Raw genomic sequence first — 16,635 nt, forward strand, 5'->3', positions numbered from 1 at the left:
ATGTATGTATGTATGTATATGTGTGTGTGTGTGTGTGTGTGTGTATACACACACACCTAAAATGTTGTGTCTGTAAGGTTTAACTGGGCAAAACAGTGCATCACAGGGCAATAATTTCTGAACCAAGGTACTCCAAATGGGCTTACTGAATGCACCCAACATCCAGCAACCAAGTCTCCTGTGGGATTCAAATTTGGCAAATTTGTGATTGCTTCAGTGCTGCTGCGCCACCACCAGAAGATTCAATACACATGTCTCACCCTAGCCATCCAAAGGCTGGGTAAACTAGCCCCTTCTCTGACCACTGGAGATCAGGTAAACTGGTCCCACCCCAGCCCTCGGGGAGCTGGGTAGATTGGTCCCCACCGTTAGCTGCCGAAGGACAGTCTTTTGCAGTCAAGCCAGCAGCAGTCAGAAGTTGGAAGTTGCTCCTTCTCCCACTGCTTTTTTGGCCTTGGTCATTCTGTTTCTCTGTTTAGGCAAGGAAATATCTCTGAAATGATGACCCAGTGGGTCACAGGTTCTCTATTCAGAATGGTAAAAGGCATAAATGATTCCTCTATGCTTTAATTAGCAATTAAAGCAATTTCCTGAAATATCATATTCTAAAATTTACTAAATTTTGACTTGTAATGGAATGTATGAATGACCTTGGGGAAAAAGAGGAGATACAGCCTAAGAAATAATCAGTCAAGAGAGGCAGGAGTACATTGCTGGAGATTATGAACAAGTGTGTTTTATTCATATATACAAAATAGTAGCCAGTTTGTATCATCTACTGAAGACAATAAATTTTAATTTGCGGATGATTCTCTAAATAGCTTTCCCTTTATACAAAGGAAGATAAAATACAATGTCCAATAAATAATATAATGAAATAAATAAGATGCTCTCATTCTGAGTATCACAAATACTAAAAAGAAAATGCTTCACTTTTGAATTTGACACTGACTGCTGTCTCTTCCCTAACAATATTTCCACAGAATGAAAGCAAATGCCTGATGCACATCAGCATTTTAAAAAGGGTATATTATAAACCAAACTAACTATATGTGACTAAATGGAAACATAACCTTTTGGTCTACATTTTATTATTCTATTACTTAAATGTTTTTTTTTTGCAATTTTATTTTCATCCATGATTGAAAACATTTTAAACCTCAGGATCAAAGCCAAATTCCATTTCTGAATGAACAATGTAAATAAGATACAACCATAAAAGCAGACAGTCAATATTGTCAACAAGGAGACCATATTCTTTGAAATAAAAATGTGAGGTATTTGTTCAGTTGAGTTTTCTTGCTGGTTTCATTCATATACCTAGCAACATGGCACCAGAAAATGAACTAACAGTGACATTTTCATACTTGAAATAACTTGCAAAGCTGTACCAAAGATGCTTTTCCAAAAGGCAATTGGACTTTCTTGGTTTTTTTTTCCTTGAAAATGTTTCGCTTCTCATCCAAGAAGCTTACTCCCCACCATCCAGTTAGAATTGTACAAACAGTTTCTTGGACTAGAAGTGAAATGTTTTCAAGGCACACACCACCACCACTAGCCACCAAAAGTCCAGTTGCCTTTTGGAAAAGCACCTTTGAGACAATCATGACCTGGATGATTGAGAATCTCCACAGATATACATACTGTGTATATGTACTGCAAAGCTGTCGTGTTTATTTTCAGTACTGACTCTTGATTCAGATTAATTTCACTTACAGATTTCAATCCCTGGAACACTGAAGGGAGATACAAGTATGAAAAGCATCCTGAAATAAGTGCTAAAATAAACCAAGTTTGCATTAGAAATGAGGAGCCCATAGCACTGTTTAGGCATTATCCAATTCTCCTTTTTAATGGTAACTGTAGTAGGCAAAGCATATTGCTGACTATTGCCAGGACAAGACTGAGAAGATGTCTTTCACTGTAGCTGCCAGCATATCCTGTTGCTAACAAAATGCATCTTCATGTATAGAGTGGATGTGGGTTAATGAGGGCCAGCACCTACAATCTTACAACAGGCATCATGATTGCCATCAAGTTTTACATGCAAATTGTTGTAAGAATGCCCGACATTTTCAAAGTTCAATACTAATGTGGATGCTTGACTAGCACTATCAAACTTAACCTACCTCAGTATTTCTCAACCTTAGCGACTTTAAAATGTGTGGACCAACTTGTATAATTCCTTGTGATTGGCAAATTCTGGGAGCTGAAGTCTACACATCTTAAAGTTGCTAAGATTAAGAAACACTGGCCTACCCCAAAGAATTATCTGTTAGGATATCCGCACTTAGTGAAACTGCACTTACTTGTTTTCAAATGGTTGCTTGAAAAGCAAATGGGTGTGCAATGCATACAATGGTAAAGCAATCAGATGTCTTTCCAACAACTTTAAGGAGGAAAGACTCATGACCTAGACCTTTTCTATGCTTAAACCACTTTTCTTTGTAACAGTTTTCTTGAGCCTAGAGAAAGCAATGCTATGTCAGATTCTATTCATGTTTTTTTTTAGATTACATTTTTAAAACATTCAAAATGTATTTAAGTTATTTTTCATATCATTCTATTTCTCGGCAGTAATAAAATACTACTTTTGTTGAGAAAGGGAAAACTAAGGAGATCAATGTCTATGGAGATTCTCAGTCATCTAGGTCATAGTTGTCCCAAAGAAAAAAAAACAAGAAAGTCCAGTTGCCTCATGAAAAGGCATCTTTGGGATAAGGAGATCAATAATTTAGGTTGCTGTTTCTACACTGAACTGAAATGTTTAAATGGCTGCATTTTATTCCGGGATGCGATTGCATATGTTTGTATTTTATTTTTATATGTATTCACTACAGATATTATTATGAAACACTATATAGTCATGCTTTTAAAAAGTAACCTATATGCAATAATTTTTACTAGTCAATTTCAAGGAAGAATGGTTTCTTACAATTTCCAGAACATCAAAACAACTACCAATATTTTCTATCTAACACTTTCATATCTGTTACTCAGCAACAATATCATAGTTAACTAGGATAATTTTTTCATAGGTAATGGTTTCTAGTAAGCAGTGGGAATTGTTATTCCCAGCTGCAGACAGTGTTGTAGGATAGCAGCTTTCAAAAAGTTCTAAGAATACTCATGTAAGCAATATCCCCAATTGGTAATAGACGGTTATTAAATATTTCTTGCTGTGTGAACTTTCAAATTGCTGTGCATAGCAAAATGAATTCAGCCTTTTCTAAAAGGAAGAAGAAAAGTGTTGCTTCTGCCCTCATAGGTCTATGACAGTGGTGGCGAACCTATGGCACGGGTGCCAGAGGCGGCACTCAGAGCCCTCTCTGTGGGCACGCACGCCATCACCCCAATCCTAGGCCTTCAGCTGGGTTTTATAAAACCTTTTCGCTTTAGGCTTCCACCGCCATGTGCAAAAAAAAAAAAAAAAAAAAGGTTCAATCAGTCAATTTCAACTTCTTGCAGGGAAAAAAAGATCTTGCAAAGTTGGAATTGATTGGTTGAACTTTTTAGTCCCACCCAGTCTGCCGTTAACACCGCAGCCACGCCCACCCAATTGGCCACGCCCATCCGGCACTCGACAATTCATAAGTGGATTTTGGGTTGCAATTTGGGCACTCAGTCTCTAAAAGGTTCGCCATCACTGGTCTATGATTATGAAATGACAGAAAAATTAAAGGTAGAACAGACTGAAATTTCAAAGATTTCTCCACTACATACATATTTATGGGATATTAAATATATTAAAATGCACAAATGGAAGTGAGCTCCACATTCAATCTTACTTATACTTTGCCAATTATTTGTAAACAGTAACGTTCTTGTTATTAACCAACATAACCTCCAATTTAAAAGTTTTTCACATATTGTCTTAGTAAAAGTGGTAAAAGTGGGGAGGTGAGACTATTGTGGTTGATTTTATGTGGGCTGTTGTTCTTTCTATTATGTCTTCAATTGTTTTAAACTGTATAAGGGATGTTGTAAACCACCTAGTTTTTTGAAGTGGCATGGTTATAAATAAATTTCTAAAGTTCAGGGACTGCAGAATGTTTTGTTTTAATGAAGAAGGTTTAAGTCAATAGTGAATCTTTTCAAGTGTGATTGTGTCACCAAAATACTCTAAAGCACAGCATAAAATCATCCAGGAAGTTAAATTAATCAATTAATAAAAATGAGGAACATCAGTGGGCCCAGGATGCAGCCCTGTAACACTCAACTTGGTAGTGCTCTCCAAACTGATACAGAGCCATTGATGAGTACACTGTTGTTTTAGATGATAAAAAGGTTTTTGATATGGTTCATAATGAATTCATGAATTGCATTTTAAGAAGATATTAGTTTCCCAAAGGCGCTTTTCAAAAGGCAACTGAACTTTCTTGGTTTTTTTCCTTGAAAATGTTTTGCTTCTCATCCAAGAAGCTTCTTCAATACTGAACTGAAGAAACTTTTTGGATGAAAACTGAAGCTTCATGGATGAGAAGTAAAGCGTTTTCAAGGAAAAAACCAAGAAAGTCCAGATGACGTTTGAAAAGCACCTTTGGGATAACCATGACCTGGATAATTGAGAATTTCCACAGACAAAATATAGGTTTCTACTATCTTTTTAAGCTGGATTTCAATTTGGTTATCACAAAACTATATGTCTTTCAACCTAAAAGTTATCATGGTACTTACTTGTCAAGAATGCTCTTATCTCCTTCAATTTTCAATTTGTTTTTTTAACCATTGGCTTCATCTTTTAGATAATACCAAGAATTTAAGAATGTGGTGGTATTTAATACTGAATGTAAATTGTTCTTATATGTATCAAGATCACGTGAAATATTAATACCACTTTACAATGCCTTGGTAAGGCCACACTTGGAATACTGCATCCAGTTTTGGTCACCACGATGTAAAAAAGATGTTGAAACTCTAGAAAGAGTACAGAGAAGAGCAACAAAGATGATTAGGGGACTATAGGCTAAAACATATAAGGAACGGTTGCTGGAATTGGGTATGTCTAGTTTAACGAAGAGAAGGACGAGGGGGGACATGATAGCAGTGTTCCAATATCTCAGGAGCTGCCACAAAGAAGAGGGAGTCAAGCTATTTTCCAAAGCGCCTGAGGGCAGGACAAGAAGCAACGGGTGGAAACTAACCCAAGAGAGAAGCAACCTAGAACTAAGGAGAAACTTCCTGACAGAACAATTATCCAGTGGAACAATCTGCCTCCAGAAGCGGTGAATTCTCCAACACTGGAAGTTTTTAAGAAGAAACTGGAAAGCCATTTGTCCGAAACGGTATAGGGTTACCTGCCTGAGCAGGGGGTTGGACTTGATGACCTCCAAGGTCCCTTCCAACTTTACTATTATTATTATTATTATTATTATTATTATTATTATTATTATTATTATTATTATTATTATTATTATCATCATCATCATCATCATCATCATCATCATCATCATCATCATCATCATCATCATCATCTATGGAGATTCTCAGTCATCCAGGTCATGGTTGTCTCAAAGGTGCTTTTTCAAGAGGCAATTGGACTTTCTTATTTTTCTTTGAAGACGTTTTACTTCTCATCCAAGAAGCTTCTTCAGCTCTGACTGGATGGTGGGGAATGGAAGGATTTATATGCCTTGCAAACAGCTGGTCATTTGCATTCTTTTAGAGAGTTGCTGAGGCCACTTGGAGGTTTATGTGTCCCCAAGGTCACCTTGAGTGGTACTAATGGTTGTGGATCCTTCTTGGACTGAAGATAGATGATGCTGTATCCCTTCCTCTCTATTGAGAGAGGGCTGTTCAATTTTGACATAGATGGCCTGTTTGACCCCTCTTTCAAACCAGTGGTCCTCTCTGTCCAAAATGTGAACTTTGCTGTCTTCAAGAGTGGCCTTTGTCTTTTAAATGCAGATGGACTGCTGAATCTTGTCCTAAAGGGTTTGTCCTCCTGTGTCTTGTATGCTGATGAGTATCCTTGAATGTAATGTCATTACTACAGCTTATTGACGTTACATAATATGATTTATATTCTTACTATTACACTAACTAGAATAAGTCTAAATGGCTGCCTTTGGGATCCACTGTATCTATAGACTACTAAAAGGGATTATGATTGCTAATACTGCATGGATAGATTCGGGTTTATGTTATTCTTGAAGTAAATCACAATATGTTAAATATATTTAAATATATACAGGCAATTTCAGTAGACATAAATGGATTGCTAAACATCCACTAAATCTCTAGGGCAAGATTAATATATACTTTAAGAAGGATTCCTGTGTTAATCCCTATTAAATATTCTACATGGGTAGATAAATTAATGAGGATTTTTTTTCAGTGGCAAACTAAAGTCCCTCAAATATCTTTGGCCCAACTGAGACTTTTTTATGATGATTTAACCTACCAAATTTCAATTGTAACATTGGGCTTTTATTTTAACATGTATGTTTTTTTCTAGGACAAGACTTTATATGAGAATTCCCCTTAGAGTTTAAGTAAATAATACTTATCTTAGTAGGTTTTGCAGTCCAGAAACATTAGAAAAGAATTTTCATCTCCAGCCTTTAATATGAAGGCAATTATATTTTAATCCCAACTCATATGCTAAACCAATATGAACAAGCCATATTTGAAAATAGTGGAAAATATGTACTGGGTTGAAATGTTTTGGTAAAATAAGGGGTGAATACTTTAAACAAGCTAATTGATTGTTGTAAAGACTTTGAGAGATTGCTATTTAAAATGATTTAACTATAACATTCACTTAGCTGTGTGACAACTCAACAGGTACTAAGCAGTTTGGCCTGAATATTTTAGCAGAGTATTGTTTGAACTGAAACAAATCCAGTTTTATAAGAAATTAAAAAAAATAAATGAAAATTAGAATTAGTTATATAACTAAATTTTAGCATGTAGAATTGGAAGATCTGGTTTTGGAGATCAATGAGTCAAAGGGTTAAAATGATAAAATAGCAATACAATAGCAGACTTATATACCGCTTCACAGTGCTTTACAGTCCTCTCTAAGCGGTTTACAGAGTCAGCCGATTGCCCCCAAAAATCTGGGACTCATTTTACTGACCTCAGAAGGATGGAAGGCTGAGTCAACCTTGAGCCGGTGAGAATCGAACTGCCAAACTGCTGGAAGCCAGCTATCAGTAGAAGTAGCTGCAGTACTGCATTCTAAACACTGCGCCACCTCGGCTCAACTAAATATTCTTCTTATGATTTAAATATGAAAATAATTCATCAGAAAATATTCATGTTTATTTTTAAAAGACTGCACTTTAGATTTATTTTTGTGCTGGTGCTATAAGAAACGTGAAAACTCTTTAACTCATATAACATGGTCTTATCCAGCTACAGCTATAGTTCCCCAAAGTTTATGCCTTAAATAACACTAGTGACCCAACACCTGACCCATCACAAGACCATATTCTCTATTCTATTCTCTATTCTCCAAGTATTACTTTTTGAGTGAAAATAGCACCATTCCCACACAATAAACCGGGGGTATCAAACTGCCGATCCGCGGGCTGGTTTCATCATACTGAAGCCGTGCCAACCCCATTGCCGGCAATGCAAAAAGAGCCGCGATACAGCGCAACACGCCACGTGACGTGGTGAATTTGACACCCGTGCAATAAACAAATACCAATATGGTTGGGATAATGCAGTGATGAAACATTAGTAAAAATACAATGAAAAGTGAGGAGAGAAATGTCAAAATCCAAGATTGCTAACTCTAAGGAGTAGCCAACCAAAACATGGCAATGGAGACAAATTATGAAATTATACAAAATTTCTAGGACTCTAGAAAACTCTATAATGATGGAAAGGAGGAAGAAAAGAAGTCGATCAGCAGACAGATGGATTACTCCGTTGCAGTTGTGATATGTGAATAATTGGAAGACCTTAAGAACAATATTAGGTACAGAGTCATAAAGAAAGTTTATCTATTGTGGTCAGAGTCAACACTGATTTGGTGGCACAGTCAATCAGTCAGTCAATCAATCAATCAATCAATCAATCAATCAATCAATCAATCAATCAATCAATTCATTCAAAATATACAGGCAGTCCCTGACCATGTTTTATCAATCTCAAATTCTTTGCAGTTGTGTGTAACAGTGCCTTCTTGTTGGAACAAAATAGGACAAATGGGAGTTGAATGGTTCTGATTTTTATTTGTTATTCTTTACATTTTGTCCTTTTCAATGAACTCTTGAACTTTAAAATGCTCTTTTATTTTGAATAAAAGATATCTGGATAAACCCTGGACAACTTGTAATAGGAAGGCTTTTTTCTAGAATATTAGGCCACAATTGTTCTGATACAGAGGAGGACATGCAATGCAGTACCACTGTCCACTGAAAAACCAAGATGCATTTCAGTCACCAAAGGACAAAAGATTCAATACCTAATTCTGGGGTATGGGGGAGGAGCTTATCTGCTTCTGACTGTTTATATCAGCGGTTCTCAACCTATGGGTTGCGACCCCATTTGGGGTCGATTGACCATTTCACGGGGGTCACCAAGCAAGGCTGTCCGCCATTTTTTTCCCTTTTCCGGCGGGTGCCTTACCTTCCTTGAGCTGGGCCAGCTGGTGGTCGGCCTGCTCCATCTCTGCCGCTTGCCAGCTACGCCTCGGCCGGCGCAGGGGGCGGAACCACGCATGCGCGGCGCTCCCAGGCAGGGAAAGTCCTCGACTTACGACCGGTTGGGTAGTCCTCAACTTACGACCGGTTTAATCTTCAACTTACGACCGGTTTAGTCTTCGACTTACGACCGGTTTAGTCCTCGACTTACAACTGGTTGGGGGTCGCGGCATTAAAAAGGTTGAGAACCACTGGTTTATATAGAAGACAGCAGATCTACTTTTGACTCAAACATTTGGAAACATAAAGGAACACCAAAATAAAGCTTTGAAAATAACTAAAAGGAAATTCAATTAATGTTATTGGTAGATGACAAAAATTTTATTTAATATTTTAACAAGATACCAAGCATTCTAATGGTGTGAATAAATTACATACATTGCAGTTTGCACTGAATGCACAATACACATCGCAATAACAAAATTAAATAAAATCAATAAATGGTTTGAAAATTGACTGGATATATTTAATTCCCCCCCCCCTTTACATTTGTTTTCCAGAAAAAAAGCAGAAGAAACTTCCCTGTTTCCCAGCTTCTTGTCTGATGTATTTCCTTACAGAAATAGAGAAAGAGGAAGTCTTTTTCCCTGGAATTCTAAAAATTAATGTGAGCTACCATTCTGCAGCAACAAATAATTCTTTTCATAGTAAGGAATGAGAATATCTTATTTATTTGGGACACAGATGAACTTTGGCCTAATAAAATACATTTCAATTCTACAGAATTAAGTACAAAATGTAAGAATTATGAAATACCTTAAAACACACATTAAATTAAAATAATAAGGGATAAATCAGCACATAAGTAAAATATGTAAGCCATTAGAGATTATTTTGCAAAGATTAAGTCATGCGAATATTGCTTAAGAAAGAAAATCATCGAAAAGCTACTGCAGAAATCACCAGAACTGGAATGAATTGCACTGTGTACCATGTTCCCATGGCAACTAGCCATAGGAAGATTAATGTTTCATATTCACTCTGCAGTATATGTCTAAATAAAATTTTCATAGACAGCACAAGATCTTGACTGAAAGTATCCACACAAAATCTAATTATTTTCATATTTTTATATAATTTCAGATAATTTTGAACAGGAACAGATAAAGACAATGTGCCTCCAGTGTGTGATCCTATTCATCTAAGCATAATCAACTTAAAATGAGAAACAAAATAGCTTCTGTTCAAATATTATCTTGCATATCCTGATCAAAAATCCCCACAAAAGCAGCAACTAGCTAATAATCTGCATTTGCTTCATGGAATATGCAGCAGACGTAGGAATTGCTATGTGGTGAGGCTTAAGCCCTTACAAAGTACCCAAGTACATAGTTTTTAAAGAAGAGAAGTTCGTTAATAAGGGGTCCTTGGTACTCTCTGAGCTTGGTTGTTTTCTTGCAGATACTTCATTACCCAAACTAGATAACATCATCACTGCAAGTTCATTATTCATCATGAATGCCAAGACAAAAGTTTACTTTAATGAATTAAAAAAGGAATAGTAATACAATCTCCAAAAATCTGCTTCTACAAATGTTATTTACTGAAAAGAGAGTCTTAATTTTAACACTGGTTTTAAAAAAAGAACTTTAAGATAGAATTGTGTGTTTTCTTTTTTTAAGATAAGATAACTTTTATTGTCACTTTTTTCTATGAACACAGTGTGAACACACTGGCACACATTAAAAAATGTAATTCTGATACCTGCTCTCAAAAGAAAATACACACACACACATACATACATACACACATACATACATATATACCACACACACACACACACACACACACAAAGAGTATATATATATATAGTATGTATATATATATACACACACACAGTATATATATACAGTATATATATATATAACAGTGACTCCTGGGTGTGATCATCTTTCCAAAAACAAACTGTGAACACCAGGAGTATATCAAACTATACAAAGTTTAATAACATAAAACATAAAACAAAACTACACCAAGCTTTCGTCGGACTCCTTCCGACTTCGTCAGGGTTACGTGCCAGTCCATGAGAGAGTCTCTTTTATACGCCATCCATCATCTGCGCCCNGCCGGGCGCAGATGATGGATGGCGTATAAAAGAGACTCTCTCATGGACTGGCACGTAACCCTGACGAAGTCGGAAGGAGTCCGACGAAAGCTTGGTGTAGTTTTGTTTTATGTTTTATGTTATTAAACTTTGTATAGTTTGATATACTCCTGGTGTTCACAGTTTGTTTTTGGAAAGATATATATATATATATATACAGTATATATATATATACACACACACACATATATATACACACATAAATGCACCTTGCTGCTATATTTAGGATGAAATTGCTTAGGCTAGCTCATTTGATGTGATAACACTGGAATAAATCTTTAATGTATAGGAGAAAGAGCTCTTCCTAGTTTGCAATACATATATTTTTGTTGAGCTGTAAAGGACAGTAGTTCTCAACCTGTGGTCTGTGGACCCCTGGGAGGCCATGATGTTTTCACGGGGGGAGGGGTCTGCAAAGGTCTGAATAAATGTTATGGTTTAAATCTTGAATTAAGTCTTGATGGTCAGTGGCCATGGTCCATGGCCACAAAAGGTATTTAAAGGAGATCCATGGTGAAGAAAAGGTTGAGAACCAGTACTTAGAAGATGCATAGGCATATCTGCCATTGAGCAGAAGAGGGGCAGAAGCCAGTGCCATTGTATCTACCTGAGAACAAGGACACAAATGTGCAGATTCCAGCCGCTTGTTTATGTGCAGCTTAACTAACTCCATCCCTCATTTGCACGGCACTCTTACATCTAAAAACGTTTGGCTCTAGTTTCCAAATATTATTAGGAGTAAAATCTTGGCTCCTTTTACAGGAATCAAGATACTTACGATTACTAAAATAAAGAACAGAAATCAAATATTTATATATTGCTACTAATCCTCTCCACTTATGTCTTATGGCAAGCACAAAGAGAAGAAAGATGCTAATTGGAAAGGTATCTTGGCATTTATTGTAAGCTAGCCAAAGGGAAGGAAGTAGCAATTGGGATAGGCAATTCTGTAATTAAGCAACATGGTTGCAAAGTGAAACATCAAATGACTTGCTTGTCTTAAGGCAGGTGTCAAATTGCCGGCCCGTGGGCCGGTTTCATCATACCGGAGCCGCGCCCACCCCATTGCCGGCAATGGCGAAAAAGCTCCGCGACGTCACGAGTTTGACATGCCTGTCTTAAGGCATCAGTTCCAGCTGCGGTTGTTAAATAGTTCACTGCAGTTCTTACGTGCAATGTCACAGGACCACGATTTCCAACTTCCTGCCAGCTTCCCTCTTGACTGTGTTTGTTGACTGTGAAGGTGACAAATGTTGGTCACAAGATGTCTATGGAGATTCTCAGTTATTCAGGTCACAGTTGTCCCAAAGATGCTTTTTCATGAGGCAACTGTACTTTCTTGTTTTTATTTGAAGATGCTTCGTTTCTCATCCAAGAATCTTCTTCAGTTCTGACTGGATGGTGAGGAATGGAATTCCTTCCATTCCCCACCATCCAGTCAGAGCTGAAGAAGATTCTTGGATGAGAAGTGAAATATCTTCAAATAACAACAAGGAAGTCCAGTTGCCTCATAAAAAAGCATCTTTGGGTGAGCACAAGATGTTGTGATTATTGTAAATGCATGCCTGTTGCCAAACACCCAAATCATGATGCCATGACCGCAAAGACACTGCAAGAGCCACAAGCTTGAAGACCAGCCTTTTTAGTGCCACTGTGACTTTGAATGACCACTGAATGAGCAGTCAGTAATAAGAACTACCTGTAAATAGCTTGGAGAAATACAACTTCTTGCAGCCTATTTCTTATCCACTGGGAAAATTTATGGCTATGGTAGGAACTATCCTTATTTCATGGACCAGAGGTGAGGAAAGTGCATCACAACTTCTTGGAAATATACACAAATTAATTTTCATTTAGACAAAATAGCAGTCGAGGTATGATCCATCCAGTGAATTCCATGAATTCAAATAGCTCAAAAGCCATGAACACAGATCAAAGGTACATTTGAGTTCATAATGCTATTTGCAATAAACTGATTATATGGATACAAACTTGAACAGGGGTGTATATTGAAACCTGCAGCAACTGTGGATTTTGCTAGAACAATGCAAAATTTCCACCCTTGTAAGACCCGCCTCACTGATTTCAGTTATTCCTCACAGAAGAAATAATGCATGAACAGATCACTAGATCACTAGAATCTTTTGTTTGCAAAGTTATTATGACTATTTGAGACCAGCAAGCAGGCATTGAAACACCAAAGTATGTTATGAACTCTGTCAGTTAAAGAAAGTTAAAGAGTTTGGTATTTGTATACCATTCCAGTGTTGTGGTTTTTGCTTTATTTTGTAGTGACAGTTTTGATATATGTTTAGAACCTGTATAGAACAGAACAGAATGGAACGGAACAGAATAACAGAGCTGGAAGGGACCTTGGAGGTCTTCTAGTCCAACCCACTTCTTAGGCAGGAACTCCTATACCATTTCAGACAAATGGTTGTCCAATCTCTTCTTAAAAACTTCCAGTGTTGGAGCATTCACAACTTCTGGAGGCAAGTTGTTCCACTTATTAATTGCTGTCACTGTCAGGAAATTTCTTAGTTCTAGGTTGCTTCTCTCCTTGATTAGTTTCCATCCATTGCTTCTTGACCTGCCCTCAGGTGTTTTGGAGAATAGCTTGACTCCCTCTTCTTTGTGGCAACCCCTAAGATATTGGAATATTGCTATCATGTCACCCCTCGTTCTTCTTTTCATTAAACCTGACATACCCAATTCCAGCAACTGTTCTTTATATGTTTTAGCCTCCAGTCCCCTGATCATCTTTGTTGCTCTTCTCTGCATTCTTTCTAGAGTCTCAACATCTTTTTAACATCATAGTGACCAATACTGGATGCAGTATTCCAAGTGTGGCCCTACCAAGGCATTATAAAGTGGTATTAACACTTCATGTGATCTTGATTCTATCCCTCTGTTAATTCAGCCTACAACTGTGTTGGGTTTTTTTTAGCAACTGTAGCACACTGCTGACACATATTTAAATGATTGTCCACTAAGACTCCAAGATCCCTCTCACAATTACTATTATTGAGCAGGTACTACCTATACTATACTGTACATTTGATTTTTCTTACCGAAATGTAGAACCTTACTTTTTTCACCACTGAATTCACCACATCTGCCAGTTCCTTCCATGTGGTCCTAGTGATTTGAACTTGTCTAGGGTAGACAGGTACCCACTTACCATTTTCTTGCCTATTTTAACTTGTGTTTCTAATCTGTTTTTTTGGGTACTGTTTTTGATAGGTTGGTCTGTTTTTTCCCTTTGTGTAAAGATAGATGCAAAAAATGAGTTAAGTAGTTCTGCTTTCTCCCTGTTGCTTGTCACCTTCTTGCCACTTTCTCCCACTAATGGACCAATTGTTTCCTTGACTTTTTTCTTGTTTTTTACATGTTGAAAGAAGGGTTTTTTTGTTATTTTTTATTTTTGTTTCAAGCCTTAGTACATTTTGAGCCTTAGCTTTCCTCACTTCATCTTTGCATCTTTTGTTTTTCAATTTATCAGAGAGTTCTTTATGCAGCCATGCTGGTTTCTTTTGAGAGCAAATATTTTTCTTCTTCATTGGTATTGTGCTAGACTGGGCCTTTATAATCTCACTTTTCAAAATTTCTCAAGCTTCTTGAGTTGTTTTCTCCTTGAGGATTCTCATCCTCAAAAGGTAGACTAAAAGAAATCTGAAGTGAATTGACATTTTTATAATGATTAAATATATTTGATGATCTATGGAAAATAACTAAGATTCACTTCTCACAAGATGTATTATTACCTATATACTATGTTGTTGTTAATGTCATTGTTAATATAAAAAAATTAAGAATTTATTTTAAACAGCAGCATCATACTGAAGAAAAAAAATCTAAGGTAAGTACTGCATTGTGAAGTAATTTACATTTATTTCACTGATTCTCTTTAAAAAGCTATTTAGCACCACCAAATGGCTCAGCAGATATATTGTTAATTTAAGTCCATTTTGCTGTTCCACATGCACTGTTAAGATTAATGTACATATTAAAACTTACGTTTACCTATACACATCATCAAGAACCCTGCTGTTCTTGAATGAAATTAAACAAATAATTGTTTCCAGAAAGTTGTTTAAAGAAACACTGTGATTTGACAAAACATGCTACAGATTACATAAAACTGAAATAGAGAATTTCAAATAGTAAGGCTGTGGAAAGGCCACTGAATAATTTTATAATTGAACCATTAGCTTCTAAGTAGCCAACTCTGCCTTGTGTGAGTCTGGTGAACTGCCCAACTCATTTGAATTCTGAAGAATGAATTAAAACAAGGAATCCCTCCCTTCTCACCACCTATATAGTACAAGAAAAACAGATGCCTAACTCCACCCATAACTTCTTTGTGTTTTTAAATCAGGGTGGAATAAAATCTGCAAAAAGATTATTTATCAGGAGAGAGGAAGTATATGAAATGTTGTTGAAAGCATTGCATGGATTTTGAAGTTACTGCAGCAACAGCTTGTCAGACATCTTCTGCAGCATTCTCAAAGTCCACCACCCACCCATTACCCTTTGCCAAATAACTTGACTGCACTTCTTGCACCCACCATCTTCTTAATCTCTTTGGAAACTATTTGTAATAGGGTAATAGAGAAAATAAGGGAGGAGAGCAAAGTACAAGCAAGTATAATTAATTAGTGCATGCTGGGGAAGACAGCAGGGACAGAATACAGAGAGCTGACTATTTTGTAAGGTACTATACAATGCCTGCAATAGACCAAACGAAACCATGCACTTTTTTAGAGCATCTCAAATAATTCAATTCATCCTACCTGAATGCTTCAACAATGATCCTTTCTGGTAACTTTGGCGCAACAATACTGAAAGCTTTTTTGAAATCTTCAAAAGATAAAAAACCTTTACCTTGTTGAAAAATAAAACAGAAAAGGGGATACAGCTTGAAAGATGCTTATACTTAGATGTACATTCACAAACCAAGACTGAAAACTGAAATTGTTGATCCACAGAAATGAAGAGCTTCACAATGTTTTGGAAAAGATAATGTAAGCTTGTGCCTTTTAATAAAACGTATTAATCAAGAAAAGGTGCTCTCACAGTCCTTCTGATTTTACATTTTAATTGGATAATATTATTTCTAACCTTGGTAAACTCTGAAGCATCTGGTTCATTAACTAAAGGCAAATGTAGAGTTCAAAAAATCAGACTGGGGAGAATTATGCCCAATCTGTCCACAAGATAGTACAAGTAGTCCTTGCTTAAAGGTGGCAATTGTGGCTAAGCACTGTGGTTGTAAAGACATGCCAACATAACAGCACTTGTAGTATCTCAGTAGCTATCGTTAGATGAATCCCGCACGATCATGGCATCACCATTTGCGATCTCTTACCATTTTCTCCATTGACTTTACTTGTCAGAAGGCAGTGAAGGTTGCAAATGATGATCTTGGGACTGTGGTATGCTGTGATGTTATAATTGCAAACCATTTACCCAGTGCCCAAATCAGAATCAGGTGACCAAGGGGATGTTGTGACTGCCGCAAATACGAGGACCTGTCATAAATCGCCCTTGTTCCATGCATTGTAACTCCGAATGGATTACCTGTTAAGTGCTTCAAATCCCACCCAAACAAGTCCAGAATTAAATTTGCCTTAAATAATTGCCCTGTAATGATATTGATGACAGGAAGAGAAAGCTGGCCAGAAAAAAAGATATAATTAAAATATAATAACAAAACATTTTATCAATAAAATATTCAAATAAAGTTATTCCACATTAGGGGAAAACTTACATTGTCTGTCAAAAGACATGAATATCCGTCTTATTTCACTATGGCAAAAGTGTGCAACTTTCTTTGTTGTCATAAGATTTAAAAATTCTTCAAGTGATAATCCT

At 36.7% G+C, this 16,635-nt stretch overlaps 1 protein-coding gene across 1 annotated transcript in view; it reads right to left on the reverse strand.

Annotated features, from left to right (window-relative positions):
* Positions 1 to 16,635, reverse strand: part of EFCAB11 (EF-hand calcium binding domain 11) — a gene marked incomplete in the record, with an annotated part of 41,741 nt that overhangs the window by 14,332 nt on the left and 10,774 nt on the right. The window contains 2 exon segments of the mRNA XM_015821476.1: positions 15,555 to 15,645; positions 16,532 to 16,633. Of these exon segments, the coding sequence (XP_015676962.1) occupies positions 15,555 to 15,645; positions 16,532 to 16,633 (193 nt within the window).

The sequence above is a fragment of the Protobothrops mucrosquamatus genome, unplaced genomic scaffold (genome assembly GCF_001527695.2).
Source record: "Protobothrops mucrosquamatus isolate PMUCROS unplaced genomic scaffold, P.Mucros_1.0 scaffold1337, whole genome shotgun sequence".
Lineage (NCBI taxonomy): Eukaryota > Metazoa > Chordata > Lepidosauria > Squamata > Viperidae > Protobothrops > Protobothrops mucrosquamatus.